Here is a 27,670-nt window from a genome sequence, read left to right on the forward strand (position 1 = left end):
CCACACGGGAAACCAGTAACATTTGAGAATGAGTAAGGTGTGTTTGACAGAAAAAACATCTAAATCAGTTGGAACTACTAGATTCAGTAGACCTAATTCTTGTTGGTCCACTGAACATATCTTCTGCAGACATAAATCCTTGAAGCCGATGAGATTGTGGTAACGCAGGATGTCAGAATTAAAATCAACAGCAAGTAGCTAATATTTTTTTGAGTAAAAAAAATATATACTACAGGTATTAGTATATTTATTATTCTTTACAGAATGCTTAAAATTGATCTCACCGGCATCACATGACTCGTCACATGACAAAATACATAGCTACAAGGGCGTAGCTATACTAACTTTGCCGAGATTCCCGCGATTGCTCTGTCTAAGGCATGTTGCAAGGGATCTACATTACGATAGTTTGTTTCGCATCAGTTGGGATCGCTGAGTACCAGCCCACATGGAACTCGTTGAACAGCAGGCCAATTCCAAAATGGTACGACGAGTCAAAGTTTGGGATCTTCCTACACTGGGGAGTATACAGCGTGCCTAGCTTCGATTCAGAGTGGTTCTGGGCGGACTGGAAGTTTAGAAATTTTACTGATGCGATTGAATTTATGAAGGAGAACTATCCTCCGGGTTTTGAGTATCCGGAATTTGCTCCAATGTTCAAAGCTGAACTATTTGATCCCAAAGCTTGGGCTGAATTGTTTCAGAAGTCTGGAGCCAGGTATGTTTATATCACATGGTTTGCTTTCAGGCAAAGACTTATTGTCTTGGGGCATGTAGGCAGGGGCTTCAGCACCACATTCTGATGCTATGCAGACCCTAACATGGGAAGGGGGAAGGCAATCTATGGTTTAGTGTGCAAAGCATGCAAAACTAACCCCAGAAATTTTGACCTTCTAGTGAGATTGCATCTGAGAGTGATTGTAGTGGTTATCACATTAATCAAGACACGGTAGTGTGTCGTGCGGCCCTAGAAGCCGGCGCGCCACACCGTGAGTATATTTACAGGAAGAAAGAAAACGTCATTTTCACACTTTTGTATCTCGATGATAGCTTATCCGATTGAAACTAAATTTGCTGCAGAGTTGCCCGCCAGCTAGGGGAGGCTACATTCCAAATTTGAAGGAAATCACTCAAGCCATTTCCGAGATATGAGCGGCCAAAGTTTCGTTTTTTTTTTCTTCTTCGTCTTTTCGCACACTTGCAAAAATTGCTATAAAACGCAAACACGTACTCCGATCGCCTTGAAATTTGGCACACAGAAAGGGAGTCCAAAGGCGAATCCTGGCATCACATTTGGTGCAAATCCAATGAATGGTTCAGGAGTTATGACCGATTATTCGCGTAAAACAAGATCGATTTGTTGTCACGCCTACAGGGTAAACCGCTTCATGGAATGAGTTGACAATTGCTATGTAGATGGAGTAACCATCGTAGGAATGCCTTTTGGTGGTTTGAAAGGAATCGAGATTAAGACCACGGAGATATGACACAAAACCCAACCTGTGTCACAATTACGCGATCGATTTTTAGTAATAAAAAAGTATTAGTTTTTACGCCTACTAGGCAAACCGCTAAGAGCAATGAGCTGAAAATCGGTGTATAGCTGGAATAATCTTCATAGAAAGTCCTTGCAGTAGTATAGAAGAATTGGATTACAAACCACTGAGTTATGATTCGAAAGCCAACTCCGCGTGTAGCAAATGCGAGATCGAGATACTCTAATAGAACGGTCACCCTAATAGAGCATTCAGCTAGTTTATTTACTCCATTATAGAATTCTATTACATTACAAGTTATTCTGTAGGGACTTCAGCTGCAAACAGTTAATCTTATAGACAGTTCAGCAAGAAGCAAGTCACTCTGAGGAGAGTTAAGCTACAATTATATCACTGTAGAGATTCAGAACATTACAAGTCACACTGAAGAGAGTTCAGCTATAAACAAGTCATGCACCCTGTAGAGAGGTCACCTACAATAAAATCACTCTCTAGAGAATTCAGCTACACACAAGTCACTGTGCAGAGAGTTCAGCTACAAACAAATTACCCTGTAGAGAGATCAGCTACAAACAAAACACTTTGCAGAGAGTTCAGCTACAAACAAATCAATCTTTAAAGTGATCAGCAACAAACAATCAACTTGTAGAGGGATCAGCTAGAAACAAATCAACCTGCAGAGAGATCAGCTACAAACAAATCAGCTTGTAGAGAGATCAGTTACACACAAATCAACCTGTAGAGAGATAAGCTAGAAACAAAGAGTTCTGCTAAAACAAATCAACCTGCAGAGAGATCAGCTACAAACAAATCACCTTATAGACAGTTCAGCTACAAACAAATTACCCTGTAGAGAGATCGACTACACACAAATCAACTTGTAGAGAGATTAGCTAGAAACAAATCACCCTGTAGAGAGTTCAGCTACAAACAAATCAATGTGCAGAGAGATCAACTACAAACAAATCACCCTGTAGAGAGATCATCTAGAAACTAGACACAATGTAAGGAGTTCAGCTACAAGCAATACACTCTTTTGAGATTTCAGCTACAAACAAATCAACCTGTAGAGCGATCACGTAGAAACAAATCACCCTGAAGAGAGGTCAGCTACAAAAAATCACCCTGTAGAGAGATCAGCTAGAAACAAATCACCCTGTAGAGACTTCAGCTACAAACAAATCACTGCAGAGAGATCAGCTACAAACAAATCACCCTTTAGAGAGTTCAGCTAAAACAAATCAACCTGCAGAGATATCAGCTACAAACAAATCACCTTATACACAGTTCAGCTACAAACAAATCAACCTGCAGAGAGATCAGCTACAAACAAATCACCCTGTAGAGAGATCAGCTAGAAACTAGACACAATGTAAGGAGTTCAGCTACAAGCAAATCACCCTTTAGAGAGTTCAGCTACAAACAAATCAACCTGCAGAGAGATCAAATCACCTTATAGAGAGTTCAGCTACAAACAAATTGCCCTGTAGAGAGATCAGTTACAAACAAATCAACCTGCAGAGAGATCAGCTACACACAAATCAACTTGTAGAGAGATCAGCTACAAACAAATCACCCTGTGGAGATCAGCTAGAAACTAGACACAATGTAAGGAGTTCAGCTGCAAACAAATCACCCTGTAGAGAGATCAGCTAGAAACTAGACACAATGTAAAGAGTTCAGCTAGAAGAGGTCACCTTATCTTATAGAGAGTTCAGCTACAAAGAAACCATCATGTAGAGAGTTCAGCTGCAAGCAAACAAATCACTCTGTATAAAGTTCAGCTAGAAAAAGTCACCTTGTAGAGAGTTCAGCTACAAAGAAACCGCCATGTAGAGAGTTCAGCCTGAAACAAATTACCGTGTAGAAAATTCAACAACAAACAAATCGCCCTGTAGAGGGATCAGCTAGAAGAAGTTACCCTGTAGAGAGTTCAGCTACAAAGAAACCATCATGTAGAGAGTTCAGCTACAAAGAAAGCACCATGTAGAGAGTTTAGCTGCAAACAAATCACCTGTAGAGAGTTCAGCTAGAAACAAATCACCCTGTAGAGAGATCAGCTAGAAGAGGTCACCTTGGAGAGAGTTCAGCTACAAAGAAATCACCGCCTAAAGAGTTCAGCTGCAAACAAATCACCCTGTAGAGGGATCAGCTAAAAGAAGTCACCTTGAGAGAGTTCAGCTACAAAGAAACCATCATGTGGAGAGTTCAGCTACAAAGAAATCACCCTGTAGAGAGTTCAGCTAGAAGAAGTCACCTTGTAGAGAGTTCAGCTACAAAGAAACCATCATGTAGAGAGTTCAGCTACAAAGAAAACACCATGGATGTAGAGAGTTTAGCTGCAAACAAATAACCTGTAGAGAGTTCAGCTAGAAACAAATCACCCTGTAGAGAAATCAGCTAGAAGAGGTCACCTTGTAGAGAGTTCAGCTACAAAGATACCATCCTGTATATAGTTCAGCTATATTTTAAGTCACCCAGTAGAGAGATCAGCTGCTAGAAAATATCCTGTGGGAAATAATGGGCATGTAATAAATATATGTATATAATTTGTATAATTACTAATAAAATCAAAAATAATTGAAGTATTAAAAATCTTCTATAAGTTCTTTTCTTCTTCCTGTGGTAAATAAAAAAAACATGTGGGTTAAAAAAGCCCCAAAGCCAGCCATAGGCTGGCTTTGCAGTATACAAATACAAAAAGAAGTGATATCTAATCAAAAACAGCCAAGCTGTAAAAAAAGGTGCGGCCTCCAAAAAGGCCATGGTGAAAAAAGATGTGAAATCCAAGGTGGCGGCCAAGAAATGGCTGTGATGGTAGGTTAATGGTAAAAATTTTAATAATGACAATTTAGGTGAATTTTGTGCCACTTGGTCTTGGCATCAAATTCACCTGAATTGTCGGTATTAAAATTTTTACCATTAACCTACCATCACAAGCCATTTCTTGGCCACCACCTTGGATTTCACATCTTTTTTCACCATGGCCTTTTTGGGGGCCGCACCTTTTTTTACAGCTTGGCTGTTTTTGATTAGATATGCTTTACTCCACTGTTGTAGTAGATCAGTTACCCTATTAGAGTATCTTGATCTTTATATTATAGTAGTTAAGCTTTCTATTAATTACATGCCACCCAAGAAATTTCTGCACACATCCCTGATTCAGACCCTGAATGTGAGGCTGATTCCAGCAGTTACTGAACATTTTCTTGACTGCTGTATTAGGGTGGCTGTTCTATTAGAGCACCTTTATCTTGATGTTTATATAATGGTGTTGCCCAACCCTGGATCCAGATTCTGACACATCCACTGGCATGGGCACACCTCAGAAGTAAATGTGGGAGATAGAGTCCCCAGTACTGTGTAGAACACAGCTCTAATAGTGAAGTACATTCATACACACAGTAGTCTATTAGCCTACTAAGCCTGGTTACTTATCTCACCATGGTGCTTAACATCCTGTCATAACAAAGTCCAGTTTATTGTGATGACCCATTAAAAGTGTTCAAAAACAATTATTTGCAGCAAATAGTTGATACTTTTATTTTCAGATTTGATGTTCAGGTTGAAATACTTCCATTTGCAAATAATTTTGATTGAAATGGTTCTCAAATACTATAATAGGTTTGTTATATCATATAAAAACTCACACACAGTGAGTTTTACTAATTAACTTTACTGTGCAATTTTTTTACATCTATTACCAATCTATTACAAATCTATTCAGCTATAATGTCAACTAGCTAACAGCAAAATGACTAATTTTTTTGTTGTTGTTGCAGATGTGTACTGGTCTTCCCTAGATATACAAGCATACACACAAGCACAGCATGTAATACAATATTTCCTAATGCCATATTATTACACTCATCTATACTGCTGTGTTATATGTCTGTAGGTACATTGTCTTCACCAGTAAACATCATGAAGGATTTACTAACTGGCCATCCAAGTACTCGTGGAACTGGAATAGTGTTGATAATGGGCCACACAGAGACCTTGTAGGTATGGTATCAGGACAAACCATAGTGTGTCGTGCAGCCAACGCTGTAAAAAATGAAGTGTGCACACCAAAACATGTACAGTGTCACAGCGCTCACTTTGTGCCCCAAAGTATGCACCTCAAAGTGTGCACTATGTTGTGCAAAGCACACGTGTGCTTCATTTTTTACAGTGAAGGAAAGTCATTGATCCAGTCAAGTGTGTATTTTACAGGAAACAATTAAGAAAATGTGATTTTCACACATTCATACCTCAGCACTGGTGAAACACTCAGGATGAGAGATCCTCTGTACATAGTTTGGCTTGAAAATGGTCCAGTTGTCTTTGAGAACCACACCTTCATACTTCATTATCATATTTGGTCCTTCATCTTTAGTTAATTTTCTGTCACACCATTTACAAAAATAAGTTGTCATAACTCACTCGAACTTTATTGGATGCTTTTCAAATTGGGAGGACATAAATAACATATTGTAGCACATTTATCTTCCAATTTGTGTACAGATTGGTGGAAGTGATACCAAGTTACGAGTAACCTTCAAAAGTTTCAAGTGCAATTTTTTGTCATTCCTGCAGGCTAAATTACTTACAGAAACATCATTTAAATCAGTATGCAGATACGCTAATCATTGTAGCACGGACCTCTTGTGATTTGAATTTACTGAGAGCATTAGCTAAGGAAATATAAAGCAAAAAGTGAAACAAGTGTGATGGAGATACTCTGATAGAACAGTCATTGAGAAGTTAAACAAAAAGCCAGCCAGCATACCATATATACACAAAATATTGTTCAGGGTTTAAACCAGCCAACCAGGGACCTCCACACCTATATCCCCAAACCCTTTACCACTCCGCCACTGCTGTCAGCTGCTCATTTCACTTAATTGTTACCTTATAAATGAAAGTTCTAGTTTACTACACCAGAATGCTAAAACTTAATACATCTCTATTAATGGAATTTCCAGATTGCTCTAGAGAATTTCTCGTGTGCTCTATTAGAGTATTACAAAATATTAATAAATAGTCAAATAAAGTAGGCTATGCACCAAAATTTAATGTGTAAGAGTCACTCAACTGAGATACTCTAGTAGTCTAGAGCAGTCAATGATAGTGTGATTTGTTGTCACACCATAGATATTATAGCCTACGTACTCAAATATTTATGGTCACACCTACTGGCAGGACTGCTTATGCCAACTAGTTTAACCATGTCAGTTAACTATCAAGGTAAAATAATGTAATGGAAATCTAGATCTGTTTTAATATCAATGAGATATAGCATGAAAACCAACCATGCATGCATGTAACAAACACATTTCAAGACCTCTTAATACATGCGACATCCTACAACTAATATGAAATTCAAATAATACAAAAATTGATTGCAAACTAGCATAACCATTTAAATATCTAGCTCTTCTGCTTACTTGTAGAAAATTTAAAAAAGATAGATGCAAGTCAGCATATAAAAATACAAAAAGAATTTCTGTCTAATTCAAAACAGCCAAGCTGTGAAAAGAGTGCACAGGGTGGTTTCTGAGGTTTCCAGAAACTGGTCAAGTGTATTCAGGTAATCAAAATTATATTTTACAGTGATTTGCAATGGTACAAAAGTTCAGATCGAAATACCCTAATAGAACAGTCAACCACTCCAATAGAACAGCCACATTTTGTATTTCTCTTAAGAACTGTAAGTAGCTAGCTAGCTACTTTATTTACCTGTGCCAACACAGTAAAAAATAGTCCAAAATCTTATAACAGAGTGTTAAAATCTGAAAATCTTCCTGGGGGCATGCCCCAAGACCCCCAGAACAACATCCATGTCTGTTGTATGCTTCAAATATCAAATTTTCTCTGTCCCTTAACTCTTTAGTCTGCACCTGATACTGCACCAGAAGCAAGCATAATTGAGCAGTCTACATTATACCTAACATAATTATATAGTTAAACTGCCAATATTGCAACCAGATTCAATTTCAAATTACACAGTTTTCTGGAAAATCTTGCCCCCATACCCCCCAGATTTAAATTTGCATATAGCAAAAGTTTCACCAAAATTCCTGGGGCTGCCCTTGGTACTTCCATGAAAAATATTTGATATTAAAGGTGGAAGCCAACCCTACAATGTTATTACATAAATTATGTCAATTAACTTGTAATTTCACAAATTAAGTAACAGTACAATATCATGAATTGGCTGCCACCTTTGATATCACATATTTTTCACACTAGTCTAATTTTGGAAGGCCACACCTTTTTTCACAGCTTGGATTAGATACAGATTGCATGAAACACTTAGAAACCATATGTCCCAAACAGACTGCATACACATGTATTATGCAATATGTTTAATAATTAATTTTATTATTGCTATGTGTTGTGTGTATATCTCACACACAGGTGATATAGCTGGTGCTATAAGGAACTACACTGACATCCATTTTGGTCTTTACTACTCCTTGTATGAGTGGTTTCACCCTCTGTGGGTTGAGGATAAAGCTAACAATTACTCAACCCAAAACTATGTTGAAGTGAGCTACTCTGTGCATTAGGATTGCTGTATCAGTACATACATGTGTATACATAGTGTGAGTTTGTGCTTATATGCCGGATTGCATGCATGCGTGTGTAGCTATGCATGTGTACATGTGTGAGCCTGTTCTGCTAGCTTACTTGCCAATCTCCTTGTGGTAGGGCTAGGTTAATAACACTTACAGGCAGTGGAAGAGGGGGGAGGAGTTTAGTCAAAATAATATTTTTAGGACTGAAATCTTTCAGAAATACTCTAATAGAGCATTCAAATACTCTAATAGTGCAGTCAAAGTGTTTCATATGGAAGATGTATTCCTATAAGTAATAATTACAAAGCAAAAGATTTTTCTTCTTAACTGAACCATTGCTTCTCAATTTGTATATCTTACCACTGTAACCCTTCTCCAGGTATTTACATTCATTTTTGCATTGGTTTTATATTGTATAGCCATTTTAACTAATATCAAGACACACAGTAGTGTGTCGTGCAGCCAAGAAAGCTGGCACACTACATTGTGAGTATATATGCAGGAAGAAACAAAATGCCATTTTCATGCATATTTTCATGCATACATAGCTTCATGCTCCCTTCTTGAATTGGAATCATTTTTGTACTGCCAACACCCTTCACCTTCAGCACCCCACATACCAAATTGAGCATGATTGCTTATTGCAATCGTGAAATATATATGAACCTTCAAAATTCTTAATTTCAGCATAATTTCTTTTGTGTGTGTGTTTAGGGGACTCAGGGGCTTAGATTATTATTTTCACACACTTTGCTGCAAAAACCATTATAAAATGCAAATGCATAGTGAAACTTTGGTACACTTTAAGAACGTATTTTGGCACAGTCACGTGCCAAGTTTTGTGCAAATCTGGTATATAGTCATAGAGCCATAGACAATTATTTACATTTAAAAAGGCTGACTTGTTGCCACACCTACAGTGTAAACAGCTTATAGAAATAACTAAAAAATCGGTATGCATATAGGTTAACCATCATAGCTTAAACCTTTTATTGTTTAAAAGAAATCACATCAACAGCTATAGAGTTACAAAACAAAAACCAAACAACTGTAATTGCGGAGTTGAAATACTCTAATAAAACAGTCACAGTGGGGTATAAAAGGTGGATGAAAAATGTGACTGGATTTGTTAAAATCACCCTTATGGGCGTATTGTTGATTCACATATTTTAATAATTTAAAGTTTTGTTACTCACCAGCCTTGGCAACTATGGATTTTTCAGCAGATGGAGCAATTCACAACCTTAAGAGCAGCTAGTGGCCAAGGTAATCCCTGTAGAGTTTCCCGCCATTTTAAATAGGTTTTTTCACCAGTGTTGCTGTATCACGAGTCTAGAGATAGACTACAAAATGGATGTGAATGGTAATTGAAGGCACCAGACCACAAAACAGCCCATCAGAGGCAGGAAATAGACTGAAATCTCACAAAACAGACATACATCACATATTCAGCTCCCTGCTCATCTGTCCAGAGTGTATGAACCCCCCAAAGCACTTCCCTGTTGTTTACAAACCTGTACAGACATCTGGTGTGGTTATACAGGCCACCAGAGACCGGTTCACCAAAAGCAGACCCGACAAGTTGAAGGCGAGTTTGATATGGAAATTGTTAGCCTGATAGTGCAGCAACTTCATGCTGGTGTTTTCTCACTTTTGGTTTTTGTGCCCATATAGTTGATTTTGCTAAATCCGGTCACAAATATCAAAACCTTACCAGCGTTCAAACCAGGGACCTGTGTGTGTGTGTGTGTGTGTGTGTGTGTGTGTGTGTGTGTGTGTGTGTGTGTGTGTGTGTGTGTGTGTGTGTGTGTGTGTGTGTGTGTGTGTTTATATATGACTATAAGGAGTAATGTCATTATATAGAAAGTGATGCAACCTCAACTACATGAGATAGTCGAGACTTACAAACCAGAGCTGATATGGGCAGATGGTACAGGAGGAGCCCCTGATACTTATTTTAAGAGCAAAGAATTTCTTGCCTGGCTGTACAACAATAGGTAAGAATCACTGAACTGCCGGTGTTGATGTGGCACATTGTAAATCTCACTATATGACAATTTAAGAGCTACTACAAGTATGGAAATTCTGAGATACAGCTGTCATCATAGATTATAAAATCCCCATCTAAATTAGTGATCAAGTTTGAAGATTTTACTTACTGAAGTTTAAAACTGAGACTAATTATTACCATCTTCAATTGGTTTTAGAAGTGTACTTTAAAAAGGAGCCTTACTGTACACACATACACACTACATTACAACCTCCACTGTGCTCTATATTGTAGACATCTCTACATACATGCCATGACTTATGTATTGACATAGTCCAGTCAAGGATTATATTGTGGTCAATGATCGTTGGGGCAGTGGAGATACATGTAAAAATGGTGGCTTCTTTACTTGCCATGATCGCTATAATCCAGGTGAGCATATTACTTGTTTATGTGTATAGTACAATTGAACAATTGATTTCATTGTATAATGTTTGTATGCAGTGTAACATATAAATACTAACTGGTAGGGAAACTTGAAAAATACAAGTGGGAAGATGCTACCAGTATACAAATAACTTCATGGGGTTACCAGCGAAACACTAACATCACTGGCTATTATACCACAAATGAATTGGTGGATTTGATGGTATCAGTAGTGAGGTGTGTGCATGTCTGTCTATGTTTGTATGGGTGTGAGTGTTTGTGTGCATGTGAGAGAGAGGGAAAGAGAATTCACAGCCAAGTGGTAGTATAAAGTACCAGTCTGGTAATCAAAAGGTTCAACACTTGGTGATCCCCAAATGCTGTATTGTTTGTTGAGCAAGTAGCTTTACTCACAATGCTCCAGTATATTAATTAGGGACCTGATGTTAACTGTGAAAATAGCCTATATACCCAGCTATGTCATCAATGTAGTAACTGGAGAAGCAAATACCAACTGTCTATATATATCACTTAACCGGTGAGGTTCACAGGTGCCCATACCTTCACCTGTGAGATATGGTATAGTCTCCGGTGGTGTAATAATATTATGATAAGTTTGTCGTGCATGTGCTTTTCTACTGTGTCGCTAATATGTATTTTCTTGGATAAGAAGAGAATATGCAAATAGTGTATCAAAGGATAATAGTATAGCTATATAGTATACCAGCTGATAATTCACTATTGCATATACTGAGTCTCATGATTTCAGATTGATACATGCATGCAATCTAAATAGAATCTTCACTGAAGCGTACTCTCTGTAGCTACGTACATGGTCTATAACAGCCCTCATTCAAATCACTTTAATTTCTCCTCAAACCTTTTGTGTGTGTGTGTGTGTTGGTGCATTGTTGTGCAGGCTCTATTATGTATTTGTGTTTGTGAATATATTGTGTGCATTTCACAGTTGTGGTGGTAACTTTTTACTTGATGTTGGTCCTACTCATGATGGGAGGATAATGCCAATATTTGAGGAGAGGCTACTAGAGATTGGTGTGTACTGGTATAGTCCATTACTAGTTGGTCCATACTGGCCACCTGTTCTTACTGTAGGTGAATGGCTTAACATCAATGGTGAGTGTATATATGGGTCAGTACCATGGTTACATCAGAATGACACTATCAGTCCTAATGTGTGGTGAGTAGTGTGTGTTATGTATTTGATAAGTGATGCTTGCATTGACTGTGATAGGTACACAAGTGCTGGTAATGTGACTAGTACAGTGTATGCTGTACTACTGGACTGGCCTAGTAATAGCAGTGTGTTACTGGGAGCATTGTCGAGCCATCATGTGTCCTCTGTGGTGATGTTGGGAGTGACAGGTAATGTATACATGGTGATTTTCCCATAGTAGCATTATTGTAGCTGTGTAAAAGTTATGTTAATCTAATTATTATCAGGGACTCAATTAAAGTTCTCATCGGCTTCTGATGGACTGCAAGTGACGCTACCTAGCCTTCTTCCATCTTCTAACTTAAAGTGGGCATGGACACTGAAGATTATGCTACAGTGAATATTCTAATATTATGTTTTGTTTGTTGCTTTAGTATACAAAGAATTTGTTAAACAATTAAACATTGCTACATATATGTAAAAGGCATAGCTGTATGTCTGGTCAGGTTTATACCTGTTGTCACATGAGTAATTATGTGTCTATACCAAAACATATAAACTGTGAGCAAAGTATTTGACCTTCACAGCCTGAGTTAAATATATAAACAAAGATGGCATCTTCACCATAAAATTATCATGATAAAACCTATTTAAAATGTCTAGTGAAATATTGTAAAGGTTACTCATTGGGCTCCAGATATTCTGGTTAGCTTGACAACCTGGACACTTGTTTATGGTCCCACTGCATACATACATTGGATCCCAGATACTTCTGTGACTTCTCTAATACAAATGGTCCCAGGAATTATATAAACGTTTCGCTGTATATATTGTAATTAGCTATACTACACACACACACACAAAGCCTTCAGCTGCCGCTACATGGTCATGCTGCCCAGTAGCCAGTACTGGGGCACCTGTGCGTTACTCAGGTGCTATGAGTCAGCACAGGCATGCCCTCCTGGGGCAGGACTAGTAGCTCACAGGAGGCTGTACCATGTCTCACAGGTGAAGGCTTGGGCACCTGAAGTCCCACCTGGACCTTCAACTGTTATATGAGACAAGGACAGTTGAGCATTTGCTTCCCCAGTTTACACCAGGTACCCAATGATGTTACAGCTGGGTGGGCTGTTTCCCCAGTGCTGTTAAAATGGGGACCTGGTGGTGGCCTGGTAAACACACGCACACACAACTGTCTAGTGGTTTCATAGTGCACGATGACAGGGCACCTAAAAATACAGGTATGTTCATTTGGATGTTTATAAATAAATCTGATAATTTATTAAATACAACCTCTCAAACATAAGCTGGAAACTTTATGTCTGTTCTAGTTTCTTTCTATGTTCCCTCACACAATTCATAGTGCAGTATTTGTGGTCATATTTCTCAAAGGGAACAATCCCAGCCAAGCTTTTCTCACAATTACTGCAACAGCTTGACCTGTAGAAAGATGAATATGCAGACACACAGTGACTGGAGTTCATACTTGGACAAAAGGCTGGAACCAGGTGAATTGCTTAAAATCCTCTTTTCTGCAGCAATCACACACTATAAAATAAATTTTATATTAGCACAGTGTGAATTGAGCTACCTTCTCTCGCAATGATAAATTGTTTACAGCTTCCTGCTGCTTCTCTTCAGCTTTTTGCTCAACCTGACATGAATGATAGCCATGGCGGTTACAATGGGAAGAGTGAACAAACCTCTTTAGTCTTTTTTGCTCGCTTTTGTGCTTTCTTTTTTTCATTCAGTTTGTCTTTACGAGCAGACTCCATATCATCAGTCAGTGGACTGGGAACCTAATCAGAAATAAAGTAACAGTAAGCAAATTTGTATAATGCAACAATGCAACATTAAGGTCACTGAGAGACAGTGAATGGCCTTGAAAATGATCTTCTAAAGCCATAGTTGTTTAAAAGATCCTTTTGTCACACTAGCATGAAATATGATACATTTGTGGCCTTACTGGACAGAATTGTGTTTAATTTTGACAGTTACAGTTACATAGCTGACGTAGGCTACAAGTGGTTTAGGTGGAGTGTAGGGATCTGTGTCAGGGGTGATTTTGATCTCATTTCCATGCATGGGGAGGGATACACTATGTTCAATTTGTTTATAGAATTTGTCAAAATATATAGAAGCACAACCATAAAATTACCTGTGCTTTAGCATAATCATACACGCCTGGGTGGTACCCCATGAATTTCCTAAATGATTCCCTAGTCTTCTTATCTCTAGCCAAGTTATAGGAAAGCTTTCCATGTTGATCCTTAACAGCAGGATCAGCTCCATAGGTTAATAAAAGCATCACTAATCTCCAGTGACCTTGACTAGATGCAATATGTAGTAGCTGAGAATCACTTAACAGAGAAGCAGGCGTATCATCGTTGCTATTGTCACCAGGAGAACCTTCAGTAATACCATCCACTGGATACAGCAACTGGAATTGAGACAGTAGTTTTGAAAGATGTTTGAGGTCTCCCCTAGTGCATGTAATTTGAAGCTCTTCCTGTAGACTAGGAGGGCTAACATCCTTAACAGGAGGAGGTGGGCTTTCAGTAGAATCTAATCTGATAATTGCATCATCAGAAGTTTTACTTTCTATAGACAGAAAAATACACTGAAAATATAGTTACAGATCATCTAAAGTAGGTTTTTACCATCACGATCTTTCCTTTGAGATGAATCTAACTGTAAATCAATTTTTGTGTCAGGAAAGTCAATGTCTTCTTCAGGCTTCAAGATATTTTCTTCCCTACAGAGGTCACTCTTAGGTTCAGAAGCAACAGCAGGGGTACTAGTATTAGCAGCGGTTTCAGTTTTGCCACTTTTATTTGAATGGGAAGATACTCCAGTGGAAGCTTCCAATTTTTCAGCAACTGGTACTGGATGGTAGAGGGTGGCTAGTTTTGTATGGACTCTCTTTACTTCAGAAAATGTTGGTCTCCGAACAAGAAATGGAAGAGTTCTTAGTCTCACATCACCTAAACAATTTATAAAGTTGCTGACACAAACAACTACCTCATTATTAGTACCTTTGGAAAACAAAGGCTTCTTTCCTCCAAAAAATGTGGCCTGGTTATAAGCTGGAATTCTAATGAATATAGCACTAGATTCTTCAATGTGTGGTGACCACTTGGTAACAAGATCTTGTATCTCCTGGCATAGATAACAGTATGCATAAAATTGCACTAAGATGTACAGTACGATAGTGCTGTATGGTAGGGACTAGTGTTGTACTGATTCCTACTTTTTAGGGAAAACCGATATCTGATATATTTTTACCCTGTTTTACTGATATTTAACCGACACCCGATTGTAGGTCTCTAGTGACACTTGTGCATACTCTACTAAGAGTAGAGATAGTAAAGCCAATGCTGTGAGATTGTACACTTAACTCAACTTGTCAGACAAGTGGGCTAGGGGTAGGTATAAACAGTGGACCAGGGGACCAAGGACCCAGGACCAGGGGACCCACGAGGATCCAGCTTTTTTGGAATTTTATATGCTTCACAATATTCTATACTTGTACTAGGTACCTGTGCAAGTAGTCTTGCATGACCAATCCACTTTTCCTCGTCACTGTCTCACACGATGATTATACCATAGATTTTATACCAACCAGAAGTTAATTATTATAAGTGCCTCTGAAAAAGAGTTTAAAGCTGACTGCTGCACAATGAACATACTAGTCTATTATGTCACCTAGCTATAGTACTAAAGTTTAGAAATATTGTACAAATAATTATTCCAGGGGAATAGTATTAAGCCTCGTAGTCAGCAAGTTTCAGCCCGGGAACTCTACAACCGGACCTCATGCAACATGGTGCATTTTCACAATGTTTCTAAACTTTAATAGCTAGGCAACATAATAGAGTAGTATGCTCATTGTCCAGCAGGCAAGTGGCCTATAAATGCAGTCAGCTTCAGACACTTTTTCAGAGGTATTTATAATTTTTAATCGGTATAAACATTGTGTGAGACACCATGATGGGGAAAAAGTGGATTGGTTCATGCAAGACTACTTGCAGAGGTACCTAGTACAAGTATAGAATATTGTGAAGTGTATAAAATTCAAAAAAAAGCTGGATCCTCATGGGTCCCCGGGTCCACTGTTTATACCTACCCGTGGGCTAGGGCCTGAACCATCACTGTTTATCTTTGTGGTTACCACAAAACATAAACAAATTACCTAAGTACATACCAGAGCCTTTGACACCAGCCCTCCAGTGGTATTGCAGCTGCTGAAGCTGAATAGACTAATAATCTGCTGGCCACAGCCCATTACAACCGATTTCCGATTATGGTAAAAACAGCTAATTATCGGCTTCTACCAATTACCGATCCGATTATCAGTACAACTCTAGTAGGGACCACAAAGGTTTGGGCGTGGCCCATGAAAAAACATCACCCAAAAACTAGCCTCACTTTCCCTGATGATGATGAAGCAGGTAAAACTAAGCCCAAACAAGCCTTCAGATTGACCCAAAACACTTTCAACAAGTTGCTATGAACTTTTTTTTTGAAAAATCATTCTACAGAATTTTCCAGTAATTGATTGATGGAGTAACTGACTGACTGTCTGACTGATACCTTCAGACAAGCTTAACTCAATAACGGCTAAGGCTATGGGCTTGATTTTTTTCACTGTTTCAAAAAAAAGATACTCTAGCTTTGAAAGAAATTCTTTCACTGTTTGTCGTTACTTCAGCTGAACATGTGCCTTTTGGCATACTGCAGTACGTACAATGTATTCTTCATGGACTTACCAGTGTCCTCCATTGTGTCCCATTCATCTTTGCTGACAATGAAAGGTGGTAGTGCGTGATGGCTTCTCTTCATAACAGAAATTGTCTGCATTTTTCATAGTGGCTACTTTCATTGCAGAGGTGCTTTTCGAACAGTTCTTGAATCATAATGCTGAGTAATAGGTTGAGCATAGCTGACAACAAAGCATAATGGATACTTCACTTTTCAGATGATAATGGATAGCTGTGGCATGCGGTGCCATTTCTTTTGATGCGGTATGCGTGGGTTCACCAGACATAATAATTTTATTTTACAAAAAAGTTAACAAACAAGTACACAAAAGATTGGAATTTCAACTAGAGTAGGGACCATAGCACATCGATAAAAAGTACTGAAACAAGCTGGAGTAGTGCACGATATTAAACAATAAGAAGTGTCATATATCCCTACTGTGCTGGTATCTAGAGTATGGTAGGGATATAACACTTCTTATTGTTTTACTGTGATTTAATATCGTGCACTACTCCAGCTTGTTTCAGTACTTTTAATCGATGTGCTATGGTCCATACTCTAGTTGAAAATTGTACTTGTATAAATGTAGCTATGGTACCTTGATGTATCCAAACTCTAGCAGAAGTAACTATTCTATTAGAGCAAGTGCATGTATGTTCTATTAGAGTATTTGAATAAAGCTTTGTATAATATACATACAAATTCACTTATCTGAACACTTTACAACAAATCAAATGACAGGGTCTTTGTAATATAGCAATTCATACAGCAGTGCCCTCAATTTACTTAGATGCCACAACAAAGGTCAGACTTCTGTGGTTTGAAATTTAATTTCTGGTCAATAAATATTGATATCATAAAACTACACACGTAGACATTGATTCGTGAATGGAAAACCACTCAATATGATAGGATCCACAATCCAAAAAATCAACTTTTACAAATTGATCCCCCTACCATTGAGTGACTCCCTTAGTGTCATACAGACAGCTCAACTTAGTGGACTGAGTAATCATCGAGTACAGCTAGTTGATATCAACATTTCCATTTAAGAATGTTCTTCAAGAGTTCTGTGGATTAGGTCCTGTGATTGGGAACAGCTAAGAGAAATGTTACGCCATGCAAGTGATGTCAAGTTTTGATAAGATAGATGACAAGTGGGATTTTTTTTCATGGTTGTTAAAATTTTGTGTTCCACACAAAGGACTGGATAAAACTTGCTACTTAGGTAGATATTATCTAGAGTTATTGTAGTTAAAAGGTATACACAGTAGTATGGGTTCCTGGCACAGGGTTGCTTTCTTTTAAAATTCAGAAACAAAAATCAAAAATTTTCGAATTCAAACTGCCCTACTAACCAAGACAAGAAAAGTAAACTCTTCTTCGTAATGATGTTATAAGGTTGGATGCATGTTGTTAGTCTGATTCAAGTATCTGAGACTTCTCACCATCTGGGTGAAGAGTGCCAAAATGTTCATGTGTCATTCCACAGGATTCTCTCAATGGTGCCAAAGTCCTTCTAGTACTTCTGATACCACACTGGTCACCTAGTTTTGTTTAGAATGATAATAAACGATGGTCCAGAATGTTTGGTAGATAGTAGCAGTTGGTGTTTCTGTGATTTCATGTGATGTAGTATACCAGCAGCTCCATGCACCCAGCTCGAATCGAAACTGAAAGATTATGTGCTTTTTTGGTTTGTTTTGGGATATTTTGCAACATGATGGTGATGTAGGATGATCCAGTGAAGATTTGAAGCTACTGTGGAGCTTGAGGGTAAAGCCAAATTTGGACGATGATTTGATTGATTTATAAACTATCAGCAACTACCGTTCTTCCTTACCAGAGCAGCATACAATACAGACAAATATACATAGCTAGCTAACAAGTATAAAACTTAACACATGGATACAAAACAAATACACGGGCACAATTACAAAATAAAACAAATGCAACAACCTTAAGGTAATGTACAAAGATGATTGAACAAATTACACAAAAACAGAAAAGAACGACTGTCGTTAATAACAACAGTGAAATTATCATCATTAGGTAATCCGTTCCACCATTGTGAGGTCCTGTAATGAAAATGTCTTTGTTGTGAAAATGTTAAATGATATCTAGGAAGATTAACAAAGAAAGAGCATGCTCTAGTATTATGATGGTGATGCCTACCAAACGAATAGGTGGTTGTAGTGGTATACACCACATTCCATCAAACTGGCAAAGCATTAAGCTTAAAGAACAATACTGCATGAAAGAGTCCAGTCGAAGCCACTGAAGATGCTGGTAGTGCTCCGAGACGTGATCATACTTGTACAAATTCCTGCAAAGACGCACTGCCTTATTCTGCATCCTCCTGAGTCTTTGTAATGATTGAGTATGTAGTGAAGTGCCCCACACCGGAAGAGAATAGTTAAGATGAGAAAGGACAAGTGCTTCAGTCAAAAGTTTCAGTAATTTGGAACCAAGAACATCGCAAATAATATACAAATAGTAAGGCATTTTCTTGCCGACTTGTGAGACATTGTGGTCCTAGGATAAGTTGTGATCAAATACTAGGCCAAGACACTTCTGACTTGTAACAACTTTCAGTAAACATTATTCACCATAATAGGAGGATAAGGAGGTCTCTGGTTACGCTTAGATGCCCTGAACCACATCACTGTTGATTTCGTGTAATTCAATTCCATTCTACTGATAAATGCCAGAAGTTCAAGCTGTGAATTCATCATACTAGCAGCAACCTCGGGGTGTCTCCACTACAAATAAGGGTGGTGTTGTAGCATATTGGAGTATAAGGCCTTCAGTAATCTGATGAGGAAGACTATTCACATAAATTAAAAATAACAAAGGACCAAGTGCACTCTGTTGAGGAATATCACCTTCCCAAGAAGAAAATTGAGTGCCACACTTAACTCTGTGAGTTCTATCCCTTAAATAGCTTATAAACCACTGTAGTACAGGTGGACTGACATTCATATTATAGAGCCAAGGAATCAAATGCCTTTAGAAAATCCAGAAGGCAGCACAGACAGCATCCCCATTGTCCATAGAATTAACAATATTATCAACTGCTAGCAACAAAATATCCTCAGTTGACTTTCTTGCATGACATGCTCCCTGATTAGATTGTTCTGTTCTAGGAAAGTGCCATGTTGGACTGACACAACTTTCTCTAATACTTTAGCAAGAACAGACAGACACAACAGAGATTGGTCCAAAGTTGCCAGAATTGTCCAAAGTACAACTGGAGTAATATGTGAATGCTTCCAGTCTGAAGGCACAACTCCACTCTGCAATGAACAGTTAAATAAGGTGGCCAACGGAGCAGCAATCATATCAGCTATCTTTTTCAAGAACCTAACAAACAAGCCATCTGGACCTGTGGACTTCCTAGGATCCAGAGAGTTCAGATGAGACAGGACCAAAGACTCAGAAATCTTGGCAAAAGTGAATGGATTAGTGTCAAATGAAGTAGTACGTATTGTAAAGTTGTCAGCAGATTGATGTGATGAGGTGACTGCCACAATGTTTATTAAGAGAGTCTAAAGTAAGTGAATCATTTGATGCTGCCTTTTTGGCCTTAACCTTTCCCAATTATGTTATTAACACATTATGACATTTTGTGGACAATTCTTGCTCTGCAACACCGATGTCTGCAAATGATATATCTTGGCTTGGCGTACCATGACCTTGAGGTCATTTTTATTCCTTCTGAACAGTTCCTTGTCTACAAGTTCCAAAGATTTTCAGCCTTTCGCTTAGCAATATTATAAGCTTAATCTTATCCGCAATAGCATCTGAAAACCATGGAGTGGGTCACTTAGATTTCTTAGAAATGACCTATTTAAGTGGTATAAATGTATCAAGAGCTTGCTGCAGTATGCGGGACAATAAAATCGATGTTTGTGTGAAGACAACAATCGTGCCTCCAGTTTCATGGTAGATCAAGCAATGGGATACTACAATGAACATCCCACAATGGTAGGGGGGTCGATTTGTAAAAGTTGATTTTTTGGATTGTGGACCTAAAGTGTGATTATCAGAACTCTACAAATTAAAGAAATGACAAACTTTTGAGATCCACAAGGTTATTCACAAGAAACATTTTGGAATTTAATACCAAGAGTTCAATTGGTAATAAAATGGCTGCTTAGAAGTTCCTTGTTTATACACGTATTTTATACGGACTATACACAACTGTACATGTGTGTACAGTGTATAGTTATCACCTGCTCTAATGCTGCTTCATTGTGTCTTCTTATGCTAGCACCAGCAGACCTGTGTGTACAAAACATACTACATAGCAACATGGATAACTAAATGCAACTACATATACATAACGTTTTTGAGCTTGAAATTACAGTTAAACAGCACAGAAGATACTGTGTTTGTGGCAACTAACTTTGGTTGATGTCCCTGCTGGGAATCTTTGGAAGACTGAATGGTACCTCTTTTAGCCCTGACCGTATACCGATGGAACGTCTTGTGGACAACTACACTTGCACTGTAGATACAATAATATAATGCATAATTACTATATGGTTAAGCTACCACCAACATTTGTACGTACACAAGCAAAAATATGTACTAATACTTAAAGTATTTCAGAGCAACACATGTAAGCCTGCTACATTAAAATAGACTTATAGTCCTAAGTGATTAACTTAATGTAGTAACTTACTTTCTGTCCCACTAGTTAAGTTATAGGCCTAATGTAATACAAAATGGTAAAAAACCTAAAAAACGTGTTCCTATGCACAATCATTGTTTAGTAATACTGTGTAAGTATAATGATGTAGGAATAAAGTTCTGAGAGCAATTAGCCCACACTATTATAACCACAATTGATGAACAAATACTGCTGTATAAAACAAACAGGCTTGTTAGTTCTTTCACCTATCAGGTGAGTGCACACCGAGTGATATATATCACTTATACCATGATTGTGTCAGGTTGTACTGATATATATATATATATATACACTTCTAGCCCTTGGGCCTGCATCCCTCATGCTTTGGGTGTATTAGCAAAATCACTTGCAGCTGTGGTATCTATAAGATTGCAGCTATTCAAGTATTAATTAATATTCATGTTCAAATAACATAATGAAGCTTGCATGTAAAGTTGTTACAAGAACTGAGGGATCAATTTAGCACTTGGTATAGAAGTTTGCATTATACATATAGGTTTAAACAATGTACTCTGGTGTTACATATTTTACATGATATAGACAGACCCTTTAAACACTGCACCAGCGAAGTGTCCAGCTGATCTCATCAGTATCACCCATACCTGGGGTTGAGTTAAACCAGTTATGAGTCCCATGACTTCTTCCTTGACTGATGGCACATGCTATCAAGCAATTAACATGTGTGTACACATATATAAAATAACAGAATTTTGAAAAAATTATAAACTATAAAGGAATATTGTATACAGGATTTACCACAATTATAGCTTTCAGGCCATGACACACTTGTTATGTGTACAATTCATAAACTATACAAAGAGCAGTTACCAACCTTAGTATTAAACAGTACTGTCCTGTAAATCATGTACTGTTGTTGGTCATGTGAGCCAGTGAAGGTGATGAAGTGAGAGCATCTTGGTTGAGATGAGGTTAGCTCATTATCAGAAGTTTCTGAATCTGATCCAGATATACTGGAAATGTCACCTGTCAGGTAAAGATTATACAATATACGTATATAATATTTCATTGGTTGCATATGCTAACAGGCAGTATGTTCAACTGAACCTGTTGGTGCAGTAAAACAGCTACTTACTACTGCATTCAAAACTGCATGATATTGTCCTTAACACTGAATACACATGTTGTTTGGAGCTGACACTGTACAAGTGCTCCACGATGACACTTTACGTTGGTCACCACCATTTCACTTCCTTTCTTTGCAGCCAAGTTATTTTTATACTTAGGTATTCTAATAGTTTGTGCTATAAGGAAATATAAGCAATCTATCTGATTCAGCAAGAACCAAAACAATTTACCAACAGATTTAGCATGTGTTGACTATGCTGTGTCACTCTTGCTATATGCTGTTGCTTCTTGTACAAACAGTTGTAAATATACAACTAAGATTCTCCAGAAAATTGATATATAGAGAAATATGCCTAGTAAGTATCATACAGTATGATATAGTACTGTATAGTAGGGATCACAAAGGAGTAGGCATGGCCCACAAAATAATATCATCCATAACCCAGCATCAATTTTTCCTTTACGACGATGAGGTAGGTAAAACTAAGCCCAAAAAGCTTTCAGATCGACCTGAAATGCCTTCAACAAGTTGCATGGAATTTTAAAAAAATTATTTAACGGAATTTTCTACTGACTGAGTAACTGATGCCTTCAGACAAGCATAACTCGATAATGGCTAAGGCTATGGGCTTGATTTTTTCACTGTTTGACGTTGCTTTGGCCCAAGAGGTGCCTTTTGGCATACCGCAGTACGTACAATGCATTCTTCATGGACTTACCAGTGTCCTCCTTTGTGTTCCATTAATCTTTGCTGACAGTGAAAAGTGTCGATTTGGTGGTAGCACATGATGGCTTCCTTTCGTAATGGAAATCGTCCGTATTTTTCATAGTGGCTATTTTTGAGTGTAGAGGTGCTTTTTGAACAGTTTTTGATTCGTACTGCTGTGTAATGGGTTGAACATGGCTGACAACGAAGTGCAATGGATACTTCACTTTTCAAATGATAATTGATATAAATGGGGTGTGCGGCACCATTTCTTTCTTTCGGTATGCATGGATTACAGAGGTGCTTTTCGAACAGTTCTTGATTAGAAATGCTGTGTAACAGGTTGAACATAACTGACAATGGATATCCTACTTTTCAGACGATAATTGATATAGCTGGGGCGCACGGTGCCATTTCAGATGCGGTATGCGTGGGTTTACCAGTCATAATAATTATTTACCAAAAAAAAGTTAAACAAGTACACAGAAAAATTTGGAATTTTCAACTAGAGTAGGGACCATAGCACTTCGATAAAAAGTACTGAAACAAGCTGGAGTAGTGCACGATATTAAATCACAGTAAAACAATAAGAAGTGCTATATCCCTACTGTGCATTTCCATTATGGTATCTTGAGCGCACAGAAGGGATATAACACTTCTTATTGTTTTACTGTGATTTAATATTGTGCACTACTCCAACTTGTTTCATCGAAGTGCTATGGTCCCTACTCTGTGTACTTATATGATATAGATTTGTTCCTGGCTCATATAAATCTTGCAAACATCTACCACACACATTTGTCATCATTTACAACAATCAGTCATTTGAATTTATATGCTTAAAGCTGACACTGTATACTATCATGTTGGAAACATTATATAAAGAAAACAACAATAAAGTGCCTGTATTACTTGAAGATGCAAGTATACTATGTTATACAGGTGGCACAAAAGCATACTTGTCCAGTAATCCTAAATAATATTTCAGTTGTGTATGACAGTAGAATAGTTTAGAAGGGAAAGATAAATTGTAGACACACAACCACAGAATCACAATTGACCTCACACATTATACATGTGGCTGCCACACCCAGCAACGACATATATACAGTATGTCACACCCAACAACTGTGTATATAAAATTATACCACTCCTTACAAATCACTTATGTGACCAATACAATGCTCGCCCTAATTGTTCTAACAGTTTTGGAAGTAAGTTGCCTTCATCCTGGAGCAGAGGCCAACAAGAAGGTGGGCTTGCAGTATAATCAGTTTTAAGATTTAGCCAGTCTAATGCTGCTTGCTAATAATATTACAGTATTGTGGGTCTAGTTATTTTAATATACACCACTGCTTTAATGTTATTATGTGCTTCCATCAGGTTTATGCGGTAGAAACCATTTTACCTCAGCCAACTGATGACCCCTAAATGGATACACAAACATGCATCCATCACTGGACCACATGCTCTCTACTCTCAATACCTTGAGATCCTTCCTACTACTGGACCACACTGGTAACATGTTCTACAAATTCAACTGGTGCCCCCTGATGTATTGACAACTACTGATAGTGTTACTGTAACCATCACGGTTGCCATGGATACTGTACTGGCTAACAGTGCAGATCATGATCCCTCCTTTGGTATAAGTGATGGAGTACATTTTGTTGGATTTCTTCAGCCTGATAAAACCAACTATCATGGTGGCCCATGTCAGCACATTGAGGGAAATAGGGGCAATGGAATCCTTTTAAATGCAATTCAAATCAATAGTCCTACAGTAGCTTCAAGAAAATATTCTAGTGAGACCATGCTACAAATCAGACCAGCTGAACGATGGGGATCCTGCCACACAGAACGTGATGAAGGTTACACTAATATTGCTAATTATCAACATCTCCTAGACCTCACCAAGGGTTTGTACCTTGAAATGTATCATGGTGGTGCTCGTGAAAAATATCGCATCAAGTATATAAAGGTAGAAATTGATATTGACTGAGTAACATGCATTAGGTCACACAAACAAATTGCCTAGTACTTGTGTTTGCATGCATATATATAAACTGTACATTTTTGATTTAGTGATGACATTCTTGATTTAGTAATAAAAAGTACACTTGTGAAGTGCAGACATTTTCCTGCATATTTATATAGAGTAATAACTACCATGAGCTTTATGATTAAAAGTTATATACTGTGCCATAGGTGGCAACTATTAGCCTTACGATCGAAGACAAAGGCACGTAATGCAGTCTTCAACTTGTCATGCATGCTACTAAACTGATGTAAAGAAGTTGAGCAGTGGTTCTTCAGACTTTGGCTTACTTTTCATACATGCTACCATTCATAAAGACCTTAGAGAGAGATGCATCTTTTCCATACCCATCTTCGTTACATTTACACAAATCATCCAGGTGCTAAAAGGATGGGAAGCATGTGCTGGGTTTCCAAACTTGTAATAACTTAAAACAAAAGGAGTGACATTGATTAATTGAACTGCAGTACATGTACTACACTGGAGCACAGAGGAAATATATGTAATTAGCAGATATAGATCAAGCGAATCGAGCACATTCAGCATAATAGACTAAATTTTATAACTGCAATATATAACTATGCTGTATTGATCAATGCTTACATACATATGCTTGTACCAGAAAGTTAATCTTCTTGTCAATAGATACTGGATGATCCTTAGGTTGAAAAGTAGCAGTCTTTATACCACCATCCATCTATAGGCTTTTAGCACCCAACATATAAAATCTTAGGCAGTTAAAATTGCCAGGGTGTTTTGTTTTAGTGAAACACAGCTTCTGAACTGAACTCATGATAGAAAACACCACTGCAGTGCACAGCTCCAAGGATGATTGAACATTGGCAAACACTGGACTACTCTAAGGATCTAATTTCTTGTGTGGGCACATGCACAAACACACTTATATATAGAGAGAGATGCACTGATTAACCAATTATCTACACAACCGTAAAAACACTATATATACTTTATGTTACTATCATATGTTAATCATTGGTGTCAGGGTAAAACAATCTGCATGAAACAACAGCAAATAAAGCCAATACCTACAAGTACAAGGAAAAAAATAATAAGTTTCAATTCAATTAAGGAACACGATGAGGTTGCCTATACCTGAAGATATATATACAAATGATTTAATCCCTATACTTCAGCATGACTGAATTAGGGATTAAGTATCCACTGGTATATCTTTAAGTTTAGGCAACCTTCCTGTTTCACTACCTTTTATTCCTAATTGAACTTAAAATTCCTTGCTTTTGTTTATTTACATAATTATGACTGGTGAACGCATGCATATCACATCAAAAGAAATCATGGCATCAGACTTAATGTTTGATCTGAATGCAAACCCTACTAAAAGAGTGAAGTGGCCATTACATTTTGTTTTCAGCTATGTTTAGCCTGTTACACAATGTTGACAAACTAAAAACAGTACGGGAAGCACTTCTGCAATCAATTCAGTCACTTCAGAAAATACAGACAATTATTGTTACAAACATAGGGAAGCCATCACATGCTACCATGAATCAACACCTTGAGTTATCAGTGACGAGAAACGGGACACAAAGGAGGACAACGATGTGGGCATTGTATGTGCTGCAGATGCTTAAAAGGCACCTGTCAGGCTGGAGCGACATCTAACAGTAAATAATTAAACCAGCCATTGTGTGAAGGCATTAGTAAGTCAGTCAGTCAGTCAGGCAGTAGAAAATTCCTCTACATTAAATTTTTATAGCTTTTGGACTCCCAACAAATACTGCCAAGGAATCATGTGAGGCTGATTTTCTGGTCAATATTTTTGCTGTTGTTGTGAGAATGTGCAAACCTCCATGAACCCTATAATATACAGTACTACCATACGACAATTTATGTTGCCAATAATCTTATTTACCTAGATCACTGAGATCCTAATAGGTATGTTACTGCACAAGGGAGGACCCAAGGTTTGGAAAGTGGGGGGGGGGGGTGCACCAGGGTAGCAGGTATAGTTCTGTGCATTGTTTCACAACAGATATATGTATAGCAAACAGTACATGTTGTTTGTTATAGCTTTTTTTTTTGTCTATGAAGTGTTGCAAGGTACAAGAAATTTCTTTTGGTTTGCTTTCTCATTGTAGTCAGCAGCTCTGTACCTATCTGATTCTGAATAGACATAATAACATTAGTGCTTGGCTTTAGTGCAAGTACCTATACACAGTCTAGAGTTTGTGAGTTCATAGTTGGACCTGTTATGAGCTCATAATAACAAGAGTTCAACAGTGCTTAATTGTATAACTGTGGAGTCCTTGAGACAGTGACTACATCTTTTAAAAACTATAATCATCACCAAATGATGACAGTACGAGAGAATCATACCTGTTTTATGAGTTCATAATAAGAATGAGAAAATCTGTTTGTATCCACTGTTGTTTAAGCTGTTTCAAAATTTAATATACATTAATAGGACTGGTAAAATCAGTTTTACTTTTAAAAGTTTAAAACTAAATTTTTTGAGTCAGCTGTGGTATTGAACAAAAAACTTTACTAAAATTGGTGGCATAGTGTTGAGTGTATATGTATTATATAGCTGGGTTTTTTGTTGTTGTTTTTTTTTGAAAACAAGAAACCTTACATCCTTTACTGCTATCCAACTTTTGAATTCAATGAGGAGACACTTGACCTCCAGGTAATCAGTAATATATAAAGTGGTCCAGATGAAACGACCCTTGGATGATCTTACTTCAGTTACTTG

At 37.7% G+C, this 27,670-nt stretch overlaps 2 protein-coding genes across 2 annotated transcripts in view; one reads left to right on the forward strand and one right to left on the reverse strand.

The window, feature by feature from the left end:
* Positions 1 to 308: 308 nt before the first annotated feature.
* On the forward strand, positions 309 to 12,114 carry LOC136251794 (alpha-L-fucosidase-like). The gene is made up of 10 exons (XM_066044201.1): positions 309 to 718; positions 5,395 to 5,501; positions 7,899 to 8,029; positions 9,923 to 10,056; positions 10,384 to 10,481; positions 10,580 to 10,712; positions 11,443 to 11,528; positions 11,589 to 11,673; positions 11,728 to 11,858; positions 11,937 to 12,114. The coding sequence occupies exons 1-10, from the start codon at positions 381 to 383 to the stop codon at positions 12,047 to 12,049; spliced, it is 1,356 nt and encodes a 451-aa protein (XP_065900273.1). The 5' UTR covers positions 309 to 380; the 3' UTR covers positions 12,050 to 12,114.
* Positions 12,115 to 12,903: 789 nt separating this feature from the next.
* The window catches only part of LOC136249847 (tRNA endonuclease ANKZF1-like), a 36,632-nt gene continuing 21,865 nt past the window's right edge, over positions 12,904 to 27,670 (reverse strand). Inside the window, exons 2-12 of the mRNA XM_066041970.1 lie at positions 21,939 to 22,090; positions 21,653 to 21,768; positions 20,819 to 20,920; positions 20,646 to 20,694; positions 14,685 to 14,808; positions 14,310 to 14,633; positions 13,808 to 14,250; positions 13,353 to 13,448; positions 13,241 to 13,303; positions 13,136 to 13,197; positions 12,904 to 13,089 (exon numbers count right to left, since the gene is read on the reverse strand). Of these exons, the coding sequence (XP_065898042.1) occupies positions 12,966 to 13,089; positions 13,136 to 13,197; positions 13,241 to 13,303; positions 13,353 to 13,448; positions 13,808 to 14,250; positions 14,310 to 14,633; positions 14,685 to 14,808; positions 20,646 to 20,694; positions 20,819 to 20,920; positions 21,653 to 21,768; positions 21,939 to 22,090 (1,655 nt within the window). The 3' untranslated portion in view covers positions 12,904 to 12,965. The remainder of the gene's footprint in view (positions 13,090 to 13,135; positions 13,198 to 13,240; positions 13,304 to 13,352; positions 13,449 to 13,807; positions 14,251 to 14,309; positions 14,634 to 14,684; positions 14,809 to 20,645; positions 20,695 to 20,818; positions 20,921 to 21,652; positions 21,769 to 21,938; positions 22,091 to 27,670) is intronic.

Source organism: Dysidea avara, chromosome 3 (genome assembly GCF_963678975.1).
Source record: "Dysidea avara chromosome 3, odDysAvar1.4, whole genome shotgun sequence".
NCBI lineage: Eukaryota > Metazoa > Porifera > Demospongiae > Dictyoceratida > Dysideidae > Dysidea > Dysidea avara.